Source organism: Solanum lycopersicum, chromosome 5, assembly GCF_036512215.1.
Source record: "Solanum lycopersicum chromosome 5, SLM_r2.1".
Taxonomy (NCBI): domain Eukaryota; kingdom Viridiplantae; phylum Streptophyta; class Magnoliopsida; order Solanales; family Solanaceae; genus Solanum; species Solanum lycopersicum.
Window position 1 is genome coordinate 24,127,681 of NC_090804.1, and position 21,388 is coordinate 24,149,068.

Here is a 21,388-nt window from a genome sequence, read left to right on the forward strand (position 1 = left end):
GAAGGCTTTTGTGATGCGGATTGGAACACTTTGTCAGTTGATTCCTGTTCTACAACTGGTTATGTCTTTACTTTAGGTGGTGGTGCTGTTTGTTGGAGATCAAAGAAGCAAACTATAATTGCTAACTCTACCATGGAGGCTGAACTAATTGCTTTAGCTTCAGCTAGTGAGGAAGCGAATTGGTTAAGAGATTTATTGTTTCAAATTCCTTATTTTGAAAAATCAATTCCTCCTATTTTAATTCATTGTGATAGCACCGCTGCAATTGGTAGAGTTCAAAACCGTTATTACAACGGTAAATCCAGACCTATAAGGAGGAAACATAGTAATGTAAGATCGTATTTGACAAATGGTACCATTAATGTTGATTATGTCAAATCTTGTGATAATCTTGCAGATCCTCTTACAAAGGCCTTAACAAGAGAAAAGGTTTGGAGCACATCGAGGGGGATGGGATTGAAGCCTACAAATCCTTGAGTCATATATGAGGAAACCCAACCTGGGGACTAGAGAACCTATAACCGGGTTCAAAGGGAAAAACTAATCATATGTTGACTTGTTGTGAAAAATGCACTATTTTTTCCCTCCCTATGATGTGAGTGCATTATTTCTTGTAGTTTGTGAAGGTTGAGTTAATAAAACTCTTAATGAATATCTGTAGCCCGTATAGGTGGAGTATTAATCTTACAGGAGCACTCTCGACAGATTTCACCTATGTGATGTGTGAAAGTAGGTCGCTTCCTATGAGAATGAGGTTTATTCTCAAATGCACTCATGAAACCGGGATAGCACATGGCCATAACGTGCTGGCTGTTAAAGCTCATGTCAACACCTTGATTATTATATGTGAGCAGTGATATTTTATTTCCCTTAAGCAGTCATAGTTCAAGTCTGAGACCACTACGACTCTGGAGTAAGAGTTACTGTTTCACTAAGTGGAGGTTCAATGCAGAGCACACTTTCATTATGCATAGTAGTCTTCCTTCAGCTGATATACTCTCTTATCTAAATATTAAAATGAGTGGGGGATTGTTAGGTTATTAGCATTTTAATATTAATATTTAACATATTAAATTGCTTTATTTTGGAGTTATAAGAATGAACTTTGGAATGGATGACTTCTCCATCATCCATTAGCATTGGTTATCTATCAATGTATTTCATTCTTAATTCCTCCATTACGCCCTTTGTAACCTATGTAACATATGTAACTCCCTTTGTAACATATGTAACTCCCATTGTATCTTATGTAACCTATGTAACTCCCATTGTAACCTATGTAACTCCTAAGGCCATTATCTTCACTATTTACTACCTCCATTATCTTCCTATTCATTGCTAGGAAGACTTCTTGTAGTATAAATAGTGGTAGTCTTCATTTGGTTTTAGACACACAATTCATAAGAGAAAACAAAGAGTAAAAGAGTTAGTCTAAAAGAGAGTTCTTATTAGTTGAAGGGAGGTGTTCTTTTTTGTGGAGCTTTAGACTCAACTCTTGTCCAGAGTTGTTGAGTTATACTTTGTGAAGGCTGTTGTATCCTGGAGGGGACAAGTCAAAGAGGACTACTGCTGGACCGGTGAAAACATTTGCTGCAGTGGGCTTGAATCTCCTTAAAGAGAGCGAGATATCCGCGCCTCAGCCAGAAGAGATTACTTTCTTCATTTTATTTTCTATTGTAATCTTGCAATTTTATTATCTTGTAAGTTTTTTCACTAACAGTGGGTCATGAAACCAACAACTAAGCTGAAATTCCATTAACAATTCATGGAGTTCACCGGTGCATTCAACATGGATATAAGAAGATTATTTTGTAAGTATATTATAAATTACTCACTAAATGGCTCGTCTTTAATATTAAACCACCATGGAAGATTCAACATCACAATAAGAGCTTCAACACCTCATTATTAGTCAGCGGCAACTACTAAAGGAAGCTATTTTTTGGAGAAGTTGGGAATGACAAATTTCAGAAGAAGGAAGTTGAAGAGAATTAAGAAACCTAGCTCCTTAATATATCTTCTTAATTTTGTTTGGAGTATCTAGTATGGATGTTCTCTATACTACTTCTATTCTTCCTTAGCCTTTTCAATTAAGCTTTTCCTTTTTTAATTTTTAGCTTTCTTGAATAGACTCTGTAGTTTTTACTTTTCTTATTTTTGTCTATCTTATTTATGCTTTTCTAGTTTCTTTGTATCGAGAGGAGTCCTCTCTCTTAGGTGCATAGCTTCTAGGTTTTCCTTTTCTAAACCGGGGATGAGTTGGCAAGCCTTAGTAAGCTGTCAGGCTTATGAATCACGTAGGATTGGAGATGAGATTTGTGTCCCCCTCCATGTACTGTTGTGTTTTTATTATTTATGTCAAGGCATGGGAGTGTAACTAAGCCCCTAACCCCCAAGGGTCGTTCTTTATAAGTAATGTGCTTTGTCTCGTTGAAAATATAGAACTTTTGTTAGTTTGGACCGGTTCGAACAGTTGAGTTGGTTTGCTTTGTTAGACCATTTTGCTTTTTCAATTGAATAAAATGGCCAAATTTGAATTTTTAATAAAATGTTAGATGCATCTCCATGCAAAGGAAATTGAGTTGTTTCAACCAAAGATGGACCATGACAAGTTGTCAAAACTTGTGTTGAAAATGAATTTACGAGACGGTAGCTATTAAAGCGAATATAACGTCTTTTGAAGTTTTCATAGCTAAAAGATAAATTGAGAAATTTTATCTTGTTGATACTAATTCTGCAACTCTCATCCAAAGACTGCATAAGATGCAACAAGAACAACGCTGTTGCAACAAAAACTTACATTTTGCAGCAAAAATAAATAAGTAGAAAAATATGCACTGACGACAAACAGGGGATTTATCCAAGGAAACTACAAAAATCTTCCTTTCCTTTTCCTTATATAATATTAATCTTACAGCTAATGAAAACCAGAGAAACCCAGACCCTGCAAAAGTACTATTATCTATAACTCCAACACAGAATGTATACACTCATGAGGACACAAATTCAATTTGATAGCAACATCACAAAAACTGTCCATCCAATAGCAGAATATAAAAGACCACCACAACCATTCAGTAAACCTTTTTTTTTTTTTAAGATTAATTTCTTTTTTTGTAAAATAAAAATAGTATGACAGAGTCCATCTCTATTGAACCAGATTCTGATGTTTATTGTGCATTTAACAAATGAACAAGATACATGCTCACTTCCAATTCAAGAAACATTTCACCGCAGGGGTTGCTGGTTGTAATGGTTCTTCTCCTTTTTCTTTGCAGCAGCTAGCCTTGCACTCCTTGCTGCAGCCTCACTGGCCACAGCTTTGGCAGCAGCATCTACCTCCTTGATTGATTTTTTCTTCTTAAGAGATGTCATTTTCTTTATCTTGTCCTTTGCAGCAACAGTAGGTGCATCTTCTCCTTTCTCGCTTGAAACTGTTTCACTAGTCCCATTTCCAAGCTCAACGCCATTGGATTGATCATGTTGCTCTTTGGACTCCTTTGATGATTTATCTTTCTTCTTCTTTTTCTTTGCGCTCTTGCTCTCCCCAGGAGCATTATCATCCTTCTTAGCCATCTCTCCATTGAGTTTTTCCACCTTATCCTGTGCAGCACCTGCAAGTGGATGGATCACCCAGTCACTCTGGAATAGTCCATACATTACCCAAGCTTTTTTGGAAAATAGTGGAAGATAGACACATACCCAATCCAGAACGTATTATAAGGGCACATAAGTTACCACCACCATATTAGAGTTCCACATATTTGTAAAAATGTCACAAAATGATCATACATACCAATTACCTAATAAGCATACAACTTTCAAGGCTCGACAGAAGAAAAATGATTCGATTGAGGGAGTAAAACACAAGAAAAAGAAAAGAGAGATAAATGCCAGATAACATAATAGATAAAGCTGAGCATCTTTGCAGAGGCACCCAAATGATCTATGCCCGGTGAATTTCCTTGGTATTTTCCTGGCAAAGCCATGGTTGTGTGGCAGCAGGGATTTGTTAGAAAGAAAAGTAAAATAAAAGGAACGGAGAAGAGCCAAAATTGCCCCTGCATTATCCACCAAGGAACACTTTTGCCCTCCGTTAATAATGCAATTGTTTTAAAAAAAAAAAATTAACGTTGTCACACGGCAGAAAAGTTTGCATTCTTATTTTTTCTAATAGTTCTGTTAACTGAAATTTGAAATAAGGGCATAAATGTGCCTTTTGGTTACAGCGAGGTCATATAACTGCCCAACTTTCAGCAGAGGGTATATGTGCTCCGCGGCAAAAAGTACCAGGGTAATTTTGGCCCTTTTCCAATTACTTTATTCTAAGCTACTAGTTCAGGATCCACTTTTGGAGGATAATGAATTGAGGCATTTGAGATGTATATCAGTTCTTTCTTTTGATAGATATTTCACTATAACAATTAGATGCAGGAAGAGGGCAGAGCAGTACCATGAATACAAATCAGAAGTGATACAATAGAAGAAATATGCAGGCAGTCGGCAAGAATATCTTGTATTTAAGTATTTTTTACAGAGCAAGAAACTTAAAAGAATTTCTCATATGAAATTGTCCAATGATTTGCTTATGATTGTATTGTAAAAAGTTTGAGTTGCAATCATACGCAAATTACCTTGTGAATCATCATTGCTCTCAGCTTTGCTTAATCCAAATTCAGCAAGCATAGCTTCAAGCTCAGCAAGCTCCTTTTTCTTAAGTTCCTTCTTTGAAAGCTGCCTTTCCGACTCTTTGGGTGCCACATTTTCAGCAGTCTTCTTAACAATTGGCTCCTTTTCCTCTGGTAAATCAGGTTCCTGCTCATGTTCTTCTTCATTATCATCATCAGCTTCATCAATTCCTTCTTCTTCACTTTCACTTTCCTGATAAACAGATTGTAAGACTTAATGCAGATAAGCTGCTGGACAAGGGAAACAGTAGAATGAAAAAGGAACCTTCATTTTTGAGATGCTATAACTTGATCACCAACAAATAAAATGTTTTTCTTTTAGATAATAGGAAAATAGCATATAGGAAGACAAGAAGAATTCTGTCATACCAAACTTGTCATAGTTCCAAAGCCCTTCATTACAATGTAAACAAGAAATTAAATTGGTTTTGTGAAGCAACTTTAAAACCAAGTATGGCCATCTTCAAACAGATATCAAGGAATATATTTCAGTTAAAGCAAACACTAACTAGCTATTGATAATCCTTCATGTCACAACGGAAACCCAAGAACCACTGGCAACATGAAAGAGAAGGCAAGAATAAGAAGTTTATTCATCGAACTACAAAAGAAAGATAGTTTATCAATCAAAATCTCAGCGTGGAAAAAGGAGCAAGCAAAAATGGATGGACACAGCAACAGGAAAGAAGCTAAGGACAAAAGTCGAGAAGGCAAATATCATTTAAAAAAAAATTGGGCCCGTGACAAGACTAGAGAATGCTCTAGAAATTAAGTTGAACAGCTCCTCAGCACACCACCACCACCTAATATACTAAAATTAAAGTCATCTCTTCAACAGCAATGTGAGGTACATCCATTCGTGCTTGGGTTTACAAGATATCCGGTCGAATCCAGGTGCTAGCAACAGTCACCTTTAGAAGGAAAAACTAATTTGGTTTTATGTACAATTACAGGCTTCCTCTTTGTCTTGGAGTATTTTGCTAACAGGATGTTACCTCTCAGAGTCTAGGTACCAGGTAAATCTGCAACCAAGGCTTAGGTAGACAGGAGGACTCACATACTTTTATTTTTTATTACAATATAGGGTTGAACCTTGATCTCCAAGGTTTGCACTCACTTCACAGACCATTATGTCAATAACCTTGGGTGCCAAGAACTCCAACTTATATTAATGAGCATATAAGAAAATATGGGCAACTTATCTAGATTTGTTTTTCTTAAGGCCATCAGATGTCGCCCATGTAATCCAGAAGATCATGAATGCTACATTGAAATGAGGACAATGCAGGGAGGTTGTGTACATAGTGTAGTCCTTTTCTGGACCCTGAACACTGCATGCTTCATGCACCAGATTCTCCCTTTTTATCAAAATCATAGAATGAAAAATAATTCAACCCACTGGATTTTATTGGTTTCCAAATCGAGATAACAATAAGTTAGCCTTCAAATAGTACTAGTGTGTGATACACTTATTTAATTGGAGTATAATGTAGCCTTCAAATAGTACTAGTGCATGATACCTTTCTGTAATTGGAGTATAACAAAAACAACATTTAAGACTTGAAATGTTCTCCAATAGACGTCATGTTATCGGCGCATTATACTGAACACTGTACATCCCTGTTTCCAACATCTTCTTCTAGTTGTTATCATGTGATAAATAACTTGGAGTAAACTGTCACCTTCACTGACCAATTAAGTCTTAATAATTTGGATAAACAGCTAAAGAATCTAACCTTATCAAAAATTAACAGATGAAGAATCCAGAACACAAAATAGAGGCGCAACATCCGATACATATAAAATTGACTGAAGACTGCATAATATGAAGCTAAGACACATGACTGTGATATCTGAATACAAGATAAAATTATTCAAAAGTGACAAATGCAGTAACAGGCGTGATGTACCCCAGGAAAACTAGCACCAAACAGCCAAACTAAGACATAAAAGAAAACTAAAAGATAAGAGAAATAAAATTAACTACCATCAGCCACATAACAACTACACTCTAAGCACGTAAACATCTCTTTACCAAAAAAAAAAAAGGAAAACAAGTAAAGCAAACACATTATCCTTCTCATAATACTGTGAGACCTTACTGACCAGAGAAATACTGTTACACTGCTGCTCTACACTCTAAAAAGCCATTTTTACGCATACACATTGTGTACACGCTGTTTTTTTATTGTTTACAGACACACACACAATGTTTAAGCCACACATAAATGTTACACACACAAGGAATCATGATCATTTGGACAAATTTAGCTATGTCAAATCAACTCATTTACGAGCATAGAACAAGCAAGAATAAAGCATTAAGGGTGTCCAAATAAGGATGAAATATGAACCTGGAGTGGAGTTACAGTTTCCTTAGGCTTGTGATGATGTTCATTAGCAGTATCAGGTCCCCAAACAGCCTGTGGCGGAGCTGTAGTAGCGTAATAATCATCATCATCTTCATCATCAACATCCGCCCAGGATTTGACAGTCAATGGGGCTGGAGCCCAGAAAACAGGCTCAGGATCCTTGACATTTTTAGAAACTGAACCTTCAGCGTTCTTTCCCTTATCAGACTTCTTCTTCTTCCTTAGGGTTCCAAGAGCAGCGAAAACGTTATTGTTGCTTATGACCAACTGTTCATCCTTCCTGCTTCCACCTCCCACCATTGTGTGAACGAGAAACACAAATCAAATCCCAGTTAAAACCCAACAATCAAGATTTTCTAGAAGAGATAGAGTAAACAATTGACAAAAAGGAAATCGATCAGATTTAACGGCAATCTCTGAGAATGGTTTTCCGATGGTGGATCGTAGCAGATTTGGAACACAATTTTATACCGATGGCTTCCTCCCGTCTTTATCAATTTAGGGTTTCGATGAGCCAGACAAGAGAGGGACGAATTCTACTTACCGCTCTCAATATAAACATAATCATATCCTCTTTTCTCATTAATTAATTATAATTAATTAATTGCTTTACTCTATATTATAAGTTATAACAATACCTATCATACAAGTTACAAATACACACTCACATCAATTATATATCACTTATATAATGCCAACACAATCTATACCTTATTTTTAATATACCTACACAGATATATATATACAAAAATTTTATTTAAAAATTATTAGTTCGTTAATTAATTTCTGTTATAAAATAACAAAGCATGAAAAAATAATGTTATGGAAAAAGGTATATAAAAGGTTTAGTATTTAATAGACAATGTGTCTAGTTAAAATTATAATAGAAAAACGCTTTGACAAGGCAAAATGAGTATCCTGTAGATTAACTCTATGTGCTGAGAATATTATCCAAAAATTTGAATATTTGAATCACAATTTTATGGATCGTCTTATGACAATTATACTTGATAGAGATAAGTGAAAAAAAAATCAGTCATATTTTCATGTGAACGAATTTGTTGTTTGTTAATGTCACCATTCTTTTCAAGATCGCGTGTGTAGAAAATTTTTGGTGAAATGTGCTCCATTTTATTGGGTTATGCATGTTGATAAGTTGATATTTTATCAACTTATTAAACTATATTCATGAATTATTGCTAGGGTTTAATGCTAATTAAAGTGATTTTAGGCTCTAGATCTCTTATGTGTAGACACTTCTTGAAAAAAATAAAAGTTCAAGAATTTGAAACTCAAATTCACTAAAACACATCAGAGAAGGAACCGACATCCAACACGAGTTAATTGGCATCTCGCAGGTCAAATACTGTCTAAAATAGGACTAAATTGTTTAAAGCACTAACAGTAAATTGTCATTAAGTAATTCAATATCGACACCTCGGCAGCAAAACGCAGGTGGGAATTGGAGGGAACTCTTCAATATTACAGTTCTATTAATCCAATCGCAGGTGACTGAAGGTCGAGACGCTGAAGCGGCACCACAATCAATGTTAGGCACTTCTGAATCCACAGTCTACTCATTTCGTGCAAATCGATTACGAATTCTTAAGAGCAAAAATGTACTTGATGATGAAAGTTCTTCCGTTGAAAGATTCCAAGAACGATATTAATGAAAATTGTGTAATTACATATTCTTATCTTCTTCCTGATTGAAAATAAACGCGAAAAACAAGACAACAGATTTACGTGGTTCACCAATAAATTGGCTACGTCCACGGGGAAGAGAGGGAGCAGTTTTATTATGGAGAGGCAAAAATAAAATTACAGAATAGGGTTTGCCATAGCGTCTATATATATTGCTAAGCTACGCCCTAACAGGCTTGGGCCCAAATTGTATAAAGGGTAGAAAAGGAGAGATAGGAAACTGTTGTAACGGGTCCAATTCAAGGCATTCAACATTTTTCATATAATATTTCTTAGATAGTTAGTTATAAAGGGTAGAAAAGGAGAGATAGGAAATTTTTACTCGGTAAAAAGCTCAAATTGTATGCATCTTCAAACTTGGAATTTAGTTTTGGTAATCAACTATGTTCGAAATATAGCTTTTTATATATAGGTATAATCTCTAAATTTTTTTCATCAATAGTTAAATTCGTAGTTAGGAGTGTGTGCGCAAAATGTGAACGTAAAATTTAATGGGTGTTGGTTGATTAGCTCTAAAATTGGTTATTAAGCATGAATCTATTGTTGTCTTGAAGTTTTAATCTAATGGTTAGTGGTTCTAGATATTGATTGAATTGTCTAACACTATTTTGATTTAAGAAAGTAAAAATAGAGTTGGGTAAAACTTTATTAGTGAAACTTGTGAAATTACTCATTTTGTTGGAGTTAGAAATAGCCTGATCGAACTTATTTCTCGTTTAAGGATAAATCTAAAGATAATCTAAACACTCAGGTAATGTTTGGTGCTTTGATTGTAATAATCTTGGATTTTGAAAGAACCCAAGGGACATACGCTTAGTAGTTTGGAAGGATGTCAAGTATATCGAAGACCAAGCGATATTCATGTATTGACTAGTTTGGACTTGATCAATTTTGCCTATTCTATTGATACCCCATCAAAATGCATACATCCCTAGTCGTTTCCATCTTGGTGAAAACTCATTTGTGTTGATTTTCTTGCTATTGTTACTTGTGATTGAGTAGTTTTAAGTGTTACTCAATTTTGCATTTTTATATACTTGTTCAAGAAAGCATTGTGCTATATAATATTGAATTAAATAATTAATTAACTTAAACATAATATTCTCTATCAGTCCTAATTGTTCGATCCCAACCTCATACCTCAGATATTATTTTTACAAACGACTATTTTTGTCTCAAGGCATAATTAAGTATTATCACATATTCCTCTCTCCATTATTTTGATAGAGTTGCCTCATCGACATATAATATTGTTGGAATCACTTCAAATACATTTTTGGCTTGCTTGATAAACTAATTTATCTTTGTATAATTTAATTTTCATCTATAATAATATTGTATTATTGTAACTCCTCACAAAAATAAACAACATGTTTGGACATTTTGTTGATCAAATGTATACTCTATTTATTTTTTAAAATGACAATATTTGTTATGGCAATCACATTCATATCAAGATTTACAATTCATTTTATTTCATTATCTCCACGTAGGAGTAAAACTATGTCAAACTCAAATTTATAACAAAATATATAAATACATTAATTGAATATAGATATAATATTTCAGGATTTAAGAATTATGTAAGTTTTTCATTTTAACTTCTTTAAGCAGATTATCTATTTTTTTTGAATTTTTTTTCATGAGTTTTAATAATATTCAAGTGATCAACTTGCATAACAATATGAAAAGTTCTAGTTTTAATAAAATTATTAGAATAAATACAGTTGTTTTATATTATGTGACTAAGGTAATTCTAGAAGATTAATCTTAATTGACTTAATGCATATAAGGATTATATATAATTTTCTTTTGTTTTAGCTAGTCTTGTTGCTTTTGAGACACTTTTTGTGGTCCACTTTTGAGACTTGTACGCTTAATAGACAGCTTTGTACTAATGACTTTCAGGTTTTGGGAGGAAATTCTGAAAATATATTTATTTTGATTTGTCTCCAACTTGTTGTCCTTGTGTAGATTATTATTTTCACTAGTTTCTGTCCTTTCGCTCATTGGCTTACCTAATGGTGGAATATAGTAAGTGTCATCTTGGCTCAAGAAATCGAATTGTGACAAGTTGATCCCGATATTTTGAATTCTTCAAGAAAATTTATGCAATTTTATCGAGTGACAACATTCAGTATTAAATATATGACATCTTTTAATATTTAAATTGATGGTCAAATGATCATTACACTTTTCAAAATGCATTGTTTCCCTTCAGAAACCTTTCAACATTAACATGCTTAAATAATCGGAGGATACTGATGATTATCACACTCTTTTATAGGATCATGCGATACATTATTTCAAAGATTTCGTGTATGATTAATATTGAACTTATTAAGATCTTATTACTTTCATTATTTTCATGTATCTATATCTCTCATGAAGTTTCATGAATGTGTTGTGTTACAGGCTCTTCAAAAGCACACTATCTGCTTAATATGATCATTTACTCCTTTCTTTTTTTAAAAAATAAGTTCATGTGAAATCAATATGTCATAATATACATGTATTAGTATATTTTTTTCTTCCGAAACACTCAACTAAATATAAAATTAAAGTTTGATTAACAAATACTTCTATCATTTAACTTAAATTATATATAAAGGAAGATTTAACTTTAAACAATTCCAAATACATTACTTATAATTTCCTCCTTATATTAGAAAAACTAGCATATCCACCCGTGTATATTATGGTAAATTAGTTATTTATGAATCATACATCAAAGTTTATAAGATGAAAAACGTTTAGTTCTTGATTTTGAACCAATTGAGCGAGAAGTATTATTCATAATTTTTTTGTCTCAAGCATACAAGTGTTCTTAAATACAATATCTCATGTCATGAATTAACACAGATTATTCCTATAAGTAATGATTTGATAATTTATCGAAGGCATTTAATGATAAACCAGTTTAGATCTAGATCATCATTATCAGGATGAATTATCTCAATTACATGATTTGAAAATTATGCCCTTAATTAACATAATTATTTATTTCCAGTAAGCAATTTTACAAATACTAACTACAGGTTGACAACAAATGTGCATATGACAACCTTGTTTTTCATATATGCATATGTTTCAGTATTTCGTGAATTCAGTCCAAACAATTATCTAATCAACAACATAAAATAATTCTTGAAAAATCTTCTAACTATTCAATATATGTCTATTACTTAATATGCATATCTTCGAATGGTGAAATCGTTCACAATAACTGAAAAAAATATTTGTCCTAGTAAACTTCAAATTGATAGTGACTTAGTGTTATTTGTTTTGATGAGTAAAATTTTGATTTATGTTGCATGAATTTTTGTATCAATAAACTTTTGTACTGCTATGCCATGTAATTCTATCATGCTTATATTGTGTAGTATAATTTAAATAAGATGGATAATCTTTCGTATACATATTTCTTATCCACTATAATTTTGAAGATTTATAATCTCTCAACTATTTGTAATCTCGAGTTCGAAGGCTAAAGGGAAAAAAAGTTGATAAAAATTTCAAAATGGTATATCAAAATTTTTTTAATTCAAAACGGTAAAATCGCTACGTCAATAGTGATTTTTTAACTCAAAATTGCTCTACCTGTAGCGTTTTGCAATTTTTATTATTTTTTTTTAAAAAAAGTTAAAAAATCACTGCAATGGCAGCCAAGTTATTTTTTTTTCAAAAGCAAATCGTTGTAGGGGCAGCAGCATTTTTGCATAAATTTTTGTTTATTTATTTTTTAAAGGCAAATCACTGCAGGGCAGCGTTTTTGCATTTAATTTTTTTTAAAAGCAAATCGCTGCAGGGGCAGCGTTCTCTCCAATTTATTTTTTGTTTTATTTTATAAAAATCGCTCCTTTACAAGCGATTTAGGTGAAAAAAGTTTTAATTTTTTTTTAGAATATTAAAATAGTGAACAAATTACACGTATAAAATGAAAATCCCATTGATCATTTTGTCGAAAGAAAAAATTTTGCAATTGCATTACTTCAAAGTAATGGAATATTCATTTTATACGTGTAATTTTTTCACTATTTTAATATTCTATAAAAAAATTTAAAAAAGTTTCACCTAAGGAGAGATTTTTATAAAATAAAATAAAAAAGGAATTGGAAGAGAACGCTGCCCTGCAATGATTTGTGTTTTAAAAAAATATAATTAAATACATGCCTTTTAAAAAAAAATTATGCAAAAACGCTGCCTCTACAGTGATTTGCTTTTAAGAAAAAAATTAAAACGACTGCCATTTAATCACCAGCAATTTTTTTTTTCAAAAAAATAAGGTGGCAGCGATTTTCTATATAAAAAATAAATTGCAGAACGCTATGAGTAGAGAGCAATTTTGAATTAATGGCGTCACCCTAAATCGCTACTGACGTAGTAATTTTATCATTTTGGTTTGAAATTTTTTTGCTATACTCTTTTGAATTTTTTGTCAACTTTTAAAGGGACTCTTATAATCTCACTATGATACTCATAGTTATAATTTGTCAAAATTCAATTCCACTACAAATTGTTTTGATTTTAACAAATAGTGTTATCATATATAAGCTATTTGAGAGATTTTAATTTATTTTTCATAATAAGATTTTATATTGAACACTACTACTGTCACGTAGCTTGTAGACAAACTATTAGCTCTTTTCGAACCTTTTCTCATTAATTTGTATCATAAAAAATTGCTTAGGAACTTTTGATATCATGAATGTAAATTTAGATACTGTTGGTGTGATAAAATAAATAGTATATGTTGTGTTCTAAACACTGTAAGAAAGTAGATATATGAAGAAATTTATTTGGTGACATTTGAAATAAATATTGGGAAATAAAGTTTTTTCTTATATTTATGAAATAATATGATAAAATAACAAAATTTAATGTGTATATCGTAAAATAATGACATTTATTGTAAAACAACGTAAAATAATGATATTTGATGTAAAATATGATAAAAAATAATGATATTTTGGATAAAATATCTTCAAAATAAATGGCATTTGATATATACAAAATGTCACAAAACAACAACATTGACATAAAAATGTCGTTAATATTATGACTCTGGATACAAATGTCAAAAATATTTAGTTGCTATACCGATATTTACATCAAATATCTGCAACAAAGCAAGCTCAGAAATGAATCTAATGAAAATATAGGTCTTTGTCCGTTTGAAAGATTATTCTTTCCTCCTCGACGAAAGAGGGTAAAAAGGGTGTGTGGGAGAAAGGATTCAAAAGGAGAGAAGAGTTTGTCCACCAAAGAAGAAGTATGACACTAGATATGAGAAGAAGAAATTTTCGATAGCAAATTACTTGACTCGATGGATAGAGGACATATTAGAAATTTTCCTTATTTTTTTAGAGTATATTTTAAGTTAAAACCAAACAAACAAATTAAAATGGAGGGAATAATTAAAATTTGTATATAACAAATGAGTTTGTGTAACACTCCAAAAGTCTAGGATTATCCTATTTTGAAGGCTTACAAGCTTAAATTTGAGAATTTTATTGTGATACAACTCGTGTTGAGAATATTAATTTTTGATTGAAATTGATATAACACAATCTTAGTTTCTTTCAAAAATGCCTTAATAATTTAATTAATTAATTATTTATTTTATAAGTTTTTTTTAACGGAGGTAGTATATCTAGTTGTGTAAGAAATTATTATTATATGAGGTAGAATTTATCTCAAATAAATTTCTATTAATTTAGATATACTGAAATGTTATATTTATTTTATTGCCAACATGTAGAATATCCGAATATATATGGCGAATAAATGAGGAGGCCACATATTAAATCCGCTACAAAAGTGATGTTGATATATATTTCTTGTACAGACACATATACTAATGACATACCTATTATGAATCGTGTTTTTTTTTTTTTTTTTAAACGGTAGCCAGTTAAGTTTCTGTTAGTACTACATTAATGCATATATTCACGCTGATAAGAGTTAATGGACACGTACATTATATTTTATTAATCTATTGAATCACCGAAAGAAAATGTATTCTCCGTGTCAAGTAGTTCGAGCTTGGATTCAAGGTATGTGAAGGCCAGTCTTTTTCTTTTTGGCATGATTTCTTGAAGTTTATAATTTTCTAATCTATCCAAGACTCGATCATTAGGTGTTTTTAAATTGTTATTGATCGTTATTCTTGTTAAAAAATCATATTTTATGGTATCAATGTTACTTTTGTTAAGAATCCATAATCACTGCTGTCAGTTTTATGTCAAGTTGGTGAATAAAAGAGGATTGTATCTATTGGATTACAACTATTGTCGGGTTAATCATGATATTTGAGTGGTGTTAATTAGGTTATGGTGTGGAGGAGGTATAAGTTACTTTTGGGGTTGCTATTTTGTGTATATAATATTTATGTTTTCATAGATATCATACGTACATAGTGTCCAAAAAAAACATGTGTACTAGCTGATTATTGTGTTATTTGAACGATTGAGAGTAATTGTTTTTTGTAAAATATTAGATATCATTATGACCTCCTTGACGGTCCAAGTAAGACTTGTTTGCTAAATTGTTAATGCTTTATATGAACTATTGGGGTTAGATGAGATTATTATTGTTGTGGCTTGATGTTGATATTGTTTGCTTAAGTTCATACATATGTTTTCCACACCATGTGCCTTTTTAGGATATAAAATTGTAGTGTTTGCTTACATCACATGCATTTTCTGCCTTTTTAGGCTAGACTAGGGTCCAAGTGTTTTCCTACGCCACGTGAAAAAGATTCAACAAAAGACAGAAACAAATTCACTATCCGTTTTACGTCAAGCAATACGTGGAGTAACTCCCGATATAACAGTAAAAGCAAGGCGTGTAGGTGGATCGACTCATCAAGTACATGCCTTTTAAGGCTAAGATCGAGGTGTTCGCCTACACCACATGCATTGAATGCCTTTGAGGCTATGGATTAGGATGTTCGCCTACTCTTCATAACATGACATTGACTTACATTCCAAAAGGTTGTATACCATTGCTTGAGTTATATATTGTGGCCAATAGAGTTTGAATATCTGTGTTGTTTGAACGAATTATGAAGGCTCGCTATGTATGATGGGGCACAAAGAGGTAGATTTTACTACAAACTATCAACAACATGATGATCTATCTTGCTATGGTTGTGTGGTATGAAGAAGAGATATATATAGGTAAGAAGACTATTTGATTATAGTTGATTCTATTATGATCATGTTATTGTGGTTGCAGCTAGTAGGTCATTGTGTGACGATTAACTGCTTATTTCATGTGTTTCGAGTAAGGATATGGTAAGGGGATACAAAATTACTCATGTGGAGTGGTTGTTTACTTTTTGAAGATTACATATGCAGTATTCTGATTTTAGTTGCAATTTTCATTATTCCTTTGCCTTATATATTTAGTACTGATATCACCAGTCTTTTGGGGGCACTACAAGTTATCATACAGATAGAAAAATCTCGTGCGTGTTCAGCTGAATATGGGTGCAATTCGTTTTTTTATAGAGTTTCGAGTCCTTCTTAGCATTATATCGATAATGGATATGTCGAGGCCTTTACCTGACTCATATTTAGTAGACTTTCATCTTAGAGGCTTGTAGACATCTATTGTGGGTTTGGTACTATGTTGCGGTAGAATTGACCTTGTATCATACTTCACCTATATTCAAGTTTGTTTTTTCTTGCGTTTCTTTAGGTTTGATGCGGCCTTAATGGCGCGTGTTTTTTTGTTTGAGTTGGTTTCAATTGGCTTAATCAGTCAAGTGCGGCAGGCCAATCACACTTCTCTGGACTTGGGACGTGACAATTTGAAATCAAAATACGATTTAAATAAGGAAAAATATTATTTTTAATCCCTGTGTTAAAACTATATTCTTATTTTAGTCATCATGTTATCTAATTTAGTATTATTAATTTTCAATTATATCAGGTAAATGATTTTAGACTTACAGATTCAAAATTTTTTTTAACAAAGAGTAGTTCAGATATTTCCTTTTTAATTCTCTCTTTAAAGAACAAACTAAGTCTTTCCTATCTTTATCTACAAGAACAAGCCCGTCGATTTGAGCTACAATTTCAAAAACCAACTTGATAGGCATTAACCCTCCCCCTCACACCGACGAACGATATGTAACGAATGATTTTTAAAAAAAGTTTTTTGTTTTCTCAAGCAATTACTTTAAAATATCTGAATTACCCCTTTTAGCAGTGAACTCTCTGTTAATTTTCTTGCGTCTGTTAGTTTTGAAGGATTAAAATCACTCAATTGATATAACTAAAAGTCAATAGTGCTAAGTTAAATAACATAAGGACTAAAATAAAAAATTAACCTTAACATAGGGACTAATAGTGTCGTTTTCCCTTTAAATAATTTATTTTAAAATAGTTAAATTCAAACAATTTGAATAAAATAACTATTACCTATAAAAAAAAATTATTGGACATTTGACTTTTCAAAATTTAAAGAATAAACATAATTGTAGACAATATATAAAGATTATAAATTATTTTTAAATTATCACTATAACGTAACCCATTTATAACTAACTATGAAATCTTAGTTGCCAAAAAACAATACCATTTTCTCTTGCTCTTTTTGTTGCTATACTTAATTATATATATATATATATATATATATATATATATATATATATATATATATATATATATATATATATTATATTTCGGTCGTTTCAGGTGTTGGAGGACATGATTCACACATATGTGATTAACTTTGGTTCTCGTTGGGGTCATCACTTGCTCTTAGTAGGGTTTGCCTACAACAACAATTATCACTCGATTATTCAGATGAACCCATTTAAGGCATTGTATGATAGGCGGTGTAGGACTCCGATTGCTTGGTTTGATTATGACATGGACTCATTATGTAACATCTCATAACTCGTAATAGCCGAGAATTTTGTAAGAAACTTAAAATTATTATTTTTGGAAAGAATAGGAAAAATTTGGAAAATTTCTTAAGTTAAGAAAGTGAGTTTTTGATCATTTTCAAACGGCCATAACTTCTAACTCAGGATGAGTTAGAGACAGTTCTTTATATGGTTGGAAATATCTTGGAAAGATATTTCCAACAACTTCAAGTTTGCGCATTTTTTGATATCGTATGAGAGAGATATCCTATCAGAAGTTTGGGTTGTTGGATTGGGGAAGGTCCCAATTCGAATTCAGTAAGGGTAAAGTGGTCTTTTCACCCAACTATTTTCTAATTCGTTTTACAGGTTTATTAGGGGCAAAAGTAAGCCTTAAGCCAGTTTTAGAAAAGTTATTCAAGCTTATGACTTGGGATAAAAGAGAAGAGAAGAAGGAGAAGGGGGAAAGAGCAAGAATTCATCAAGAACGCCAAGATCGTCAAGTGGAATTTCGATCGGGGGTGATTCCTATTAAGGTATGTGAGATCTTTCTGTGTTGGATTAGTTCGCCCACACACCAATTTATTTAATTTAGCAAATTTTGAGTAGATTGAATAATGAACATTGAAGTTCTTGAAGAACAATGGTTGAATTCTTGTAGGTTGAGTTGTAGTATGCTTTTAGTTGATTTTATTCATTTTTCCGGGTTGTTTTCGAGTCTAATCTATTGGATCTTGAGGTTATTAGTGATCCTAAGTGATTGGGTTAAGATCCGTGGAAGTTTAGAAGATTTAGAGATGAAAAACGGATTAGAAAAGTTGAAACGCTCGTTTGACATACCTTGGGGCGCCGCGCCAACCAGAGCCCCTTAGGACGGTCTCTGTCCATCAGGCTCTGGTGTTCCACGCCTCTTAGAGCGCCAAGGACACCTGGAGACCCTGTTCTTTCTTCATTTTTTTGTACTAGTTCCCAAGTAATGTACCCACATTTCTTAGTTGATTCCAACATTGTAAGGTACATTTGAACATCATGAAATCATCCATAAAAACGAGATCATGAACCTCGAATCCATAATTAAATTCAATGAAAGTTAAGATCAAAGTCAATGAAGTTCAGGAGTCAAGTCTAAAACTAAGAAGTAAGTTAAAGTAAAGTCCTTAAAGGTTTTCAAGAGTCTTATTACTGATACATTTTAACTTTGTTTTAAGACTCAAGCTTAAGTTAAGTAAAGAGTAAGTTGAAGTTCTTTTCTTCAAAATTATATGGGGACTAAGTATTCTAAAGAGATTTAAAATGTTTTAATATTTAACTAGTAAGAAAACTTTGATTTTCAAGGAGCCTGAGGCAATTTTTCAGAAAGGAACTATAGCTTTCTAAGAGAAACAAGCAGGAAAACTATGATTTCCAAGATAGCTTTGAGCTAACTATTTGGAGCGCTAATCTCAATACCACAGAGTTAATATGTTTTTAAAAACATAAGACCCAACATATTTTCGGGAGTAGTATTTTTGTACCGATATGAGAAAGAGTTTAGACAACTCACAGCCCCATAAACCATGTTGTCACCATGGATAAAAAATGTACATACTTTTAAGATGAGCCTTTCTCACAGTAGACTAGTGGATCCATTAGGCAGTTCAGGTCTTATACCTTTGACTGGGTATAGGATGCTCTGGTAGCATGAAATAGATCGTTGTACCATCACTGTTGCTCTTAAAAGATGGTTGTCGATTAGAGAAACTACCACAGACGTTATTTTATTCTTATACACATTAGTTTATTTGTATTTTTACATACATACCAGAGTTATTTGTATCTTGCATATATTTAGTGTTTACAACATGTTTTAGACATTTTTTCTTTATATTGCTCTTACTTTTAAATTGCATTATATTGAATGAGTTAACTTATATATGAGTTGAGCAGAGTCAAGATAAGTGTTTCTTCTTATTCTTTTTTAAGCTTAAGTGTTGTTAGCATTGCAACTATGTATTGATGCCAGTTGGCTGATATACCGTGATTTCACGGTATTATTAATACTTTTTCCTTAAGTTTAGTGTGTCCAAAAGCCTTTTTGTGTTAATTTTTATATAAGTTTCTTTTTATTTTGCAGGAAATCTATCCAAAGATGAATGCAGAGATTTTGAGCGAGAAATGCAGAAGAGACCACCTACGAAGCTTATGACGGTCCGTCGTGCTTGTGACGGTCCGTAGGTGGCAGCGCAGTGCAGCTGCTGAAGGAAGATGGAGAAGTCTGACCAAGTGTGGGGTTACGAAGCTTGTGATGGTCCGTCGTGTCTATGACGGTTCGTCCTGCAGGTTCGTCATGAAGTTCAGAGAAGTAAGCCCAGTACCCATATTCCAAGAGTTGAAGTGTTTTGGAACGAAGACCCTCGATGGACCGTTGTGCCTATGACGGTCCGTCATACTTGCCGTCGAGGGTAATGAAGAGAGCAGAAGAAGAAATTGCACAAGTATGGGACGGCGGAGTCCATGACGATCCGTCGTGACCACGACGATCCGTCGCGAGATCCGTCGACGCAGCCGCTTTTTGGCAGATTTCCAGCAAATAGAGTCCTTGTTTAATTAGGTTTTTATTTTTTATAAATAGTTCGAAAAACCTCATTTTTGAGGTAGACTCTGGATCATTGTTAGACTCCGTATTGTTAGACACCGTATTAGTAAACATTGTATTGTTAGACTTTTGATTATCATTGATTGTTGGTGATTTCTAGTGATTAATCAAGCAAACTCTCGGATTTTACTCTTTCTCATTGAAGTAAGTACATGAATTCTTATATAATATATTTGAATATTGTGATTATGACTATGGGTAACTAAACTCCATAACTAGGGTTGTGGGAACCATAGGCAAATAATGAGGTAAAACCTAACTAAAATAACAATTCAAGAATAGTGTCTTGGATGTATTAATAATTCTTTCGATTAGAAGTCTTTTTAACAGATGACCAACGTTAGAACTCGCCTTAATGCTACTTGCCGGACCAAGGAGGTAGATAATAGGAAAAGAATTATTAACATAGATTTAGTGTATACTATCTAATAGGCTAGTATTGATTGGTACGAGGTAATAACTTAGTCAAATATCGAATACGATGCTTAATATGAGGTAAAGATAAGGGTTAGGATAGAAACACACGTAGCCGGACCAAGGTGCGGAGTGAGATTTTCTAGATGTCGGACCAAGGATTTAGAAATACATAACTTATCACTTTGCATGCAAGATACTAGGAAAGAATTGTTATAGTTAGAATTATCAAGTTATGAACCTGTGGGGAACACGTAAACCCTAGTTACTTTGATTAATTGATTAAAATCCAACATTCAAAGCTGTTAGTTGTCTCTTTCAACTTAGGCAGTTATTTTCATTCATTTAGAAATATAAACCCCCCTTTTATTGTTTTTACTTTCCAAGGAAGTCAATGACCAAACAATAGTAATAACAGGTTGAAGTTAAGTCTAGACTATTTTCCTCGTGGGAACGATCCCAACCTCACTAGTTGGGTTATTTACTTGCACGACCACTTTACTTTTTATTTGAGAAGTATGTTTGAGCGTATAAAATTTTGGCGCCGCTGCCGGGGAAAGTAGCTTTTAGATTAACTTGAACTTATTACTATAGTTTAGTTGATATTTTCTTGATTTTACTTTATTTTATTGTTTTTGATTTTTTTCAGAACTATCCTCCTTGTATGCCAAATACACGGAGAGGAAGAGAACCCTTG

General features: G+C 32.7%; 1 protein-coding gene and 1 long non-coding RNA gene across 3 annotated transcripts; one reads left to right on the forward strand and one right to left on the reverse strand.

The window, feature by feature from the left end:
• Positions 1–3,026: 3,026 nt before the first annotated feature.
• LOC101243891 (uncharacterized) lies at positions 3,027–7,628 on the reverse strand. The gene is given in 3 exon segments (NM_001317728.1): positions 3,027–3,614; positions 4,635–4,881; positions 7,043–7,628. Coding segments are annotated over 3 exon segments (951 nt in total). The 5' UTR covers positions 7,361–7,628; the 3' UTR covers positions 3,027–3,228.
• Positions 7,629–15,374: 7,746 nt separating this feature from the next.
• On the forward strand, positions 15,375–20,411 carry LOC138348401 (uncharacterized). Of its 2 annotated transcripts, XR_011221004.1 has the most exons (3): positions 15,375–15,945; positions 17,470–18,178; positions 19,756–20,411. It is a non-coding gene; the product is annotated as an uncharacterized lncRNA (long non-coding RNA). The 2 variants fall into 2 exon arrangements; XR_011221005.1 differs by lacking the exon at positions 17,470–18,178.
• The last annotated feature ends 977 nt before the right edge of the window (positions 20,412–21,388 follow it).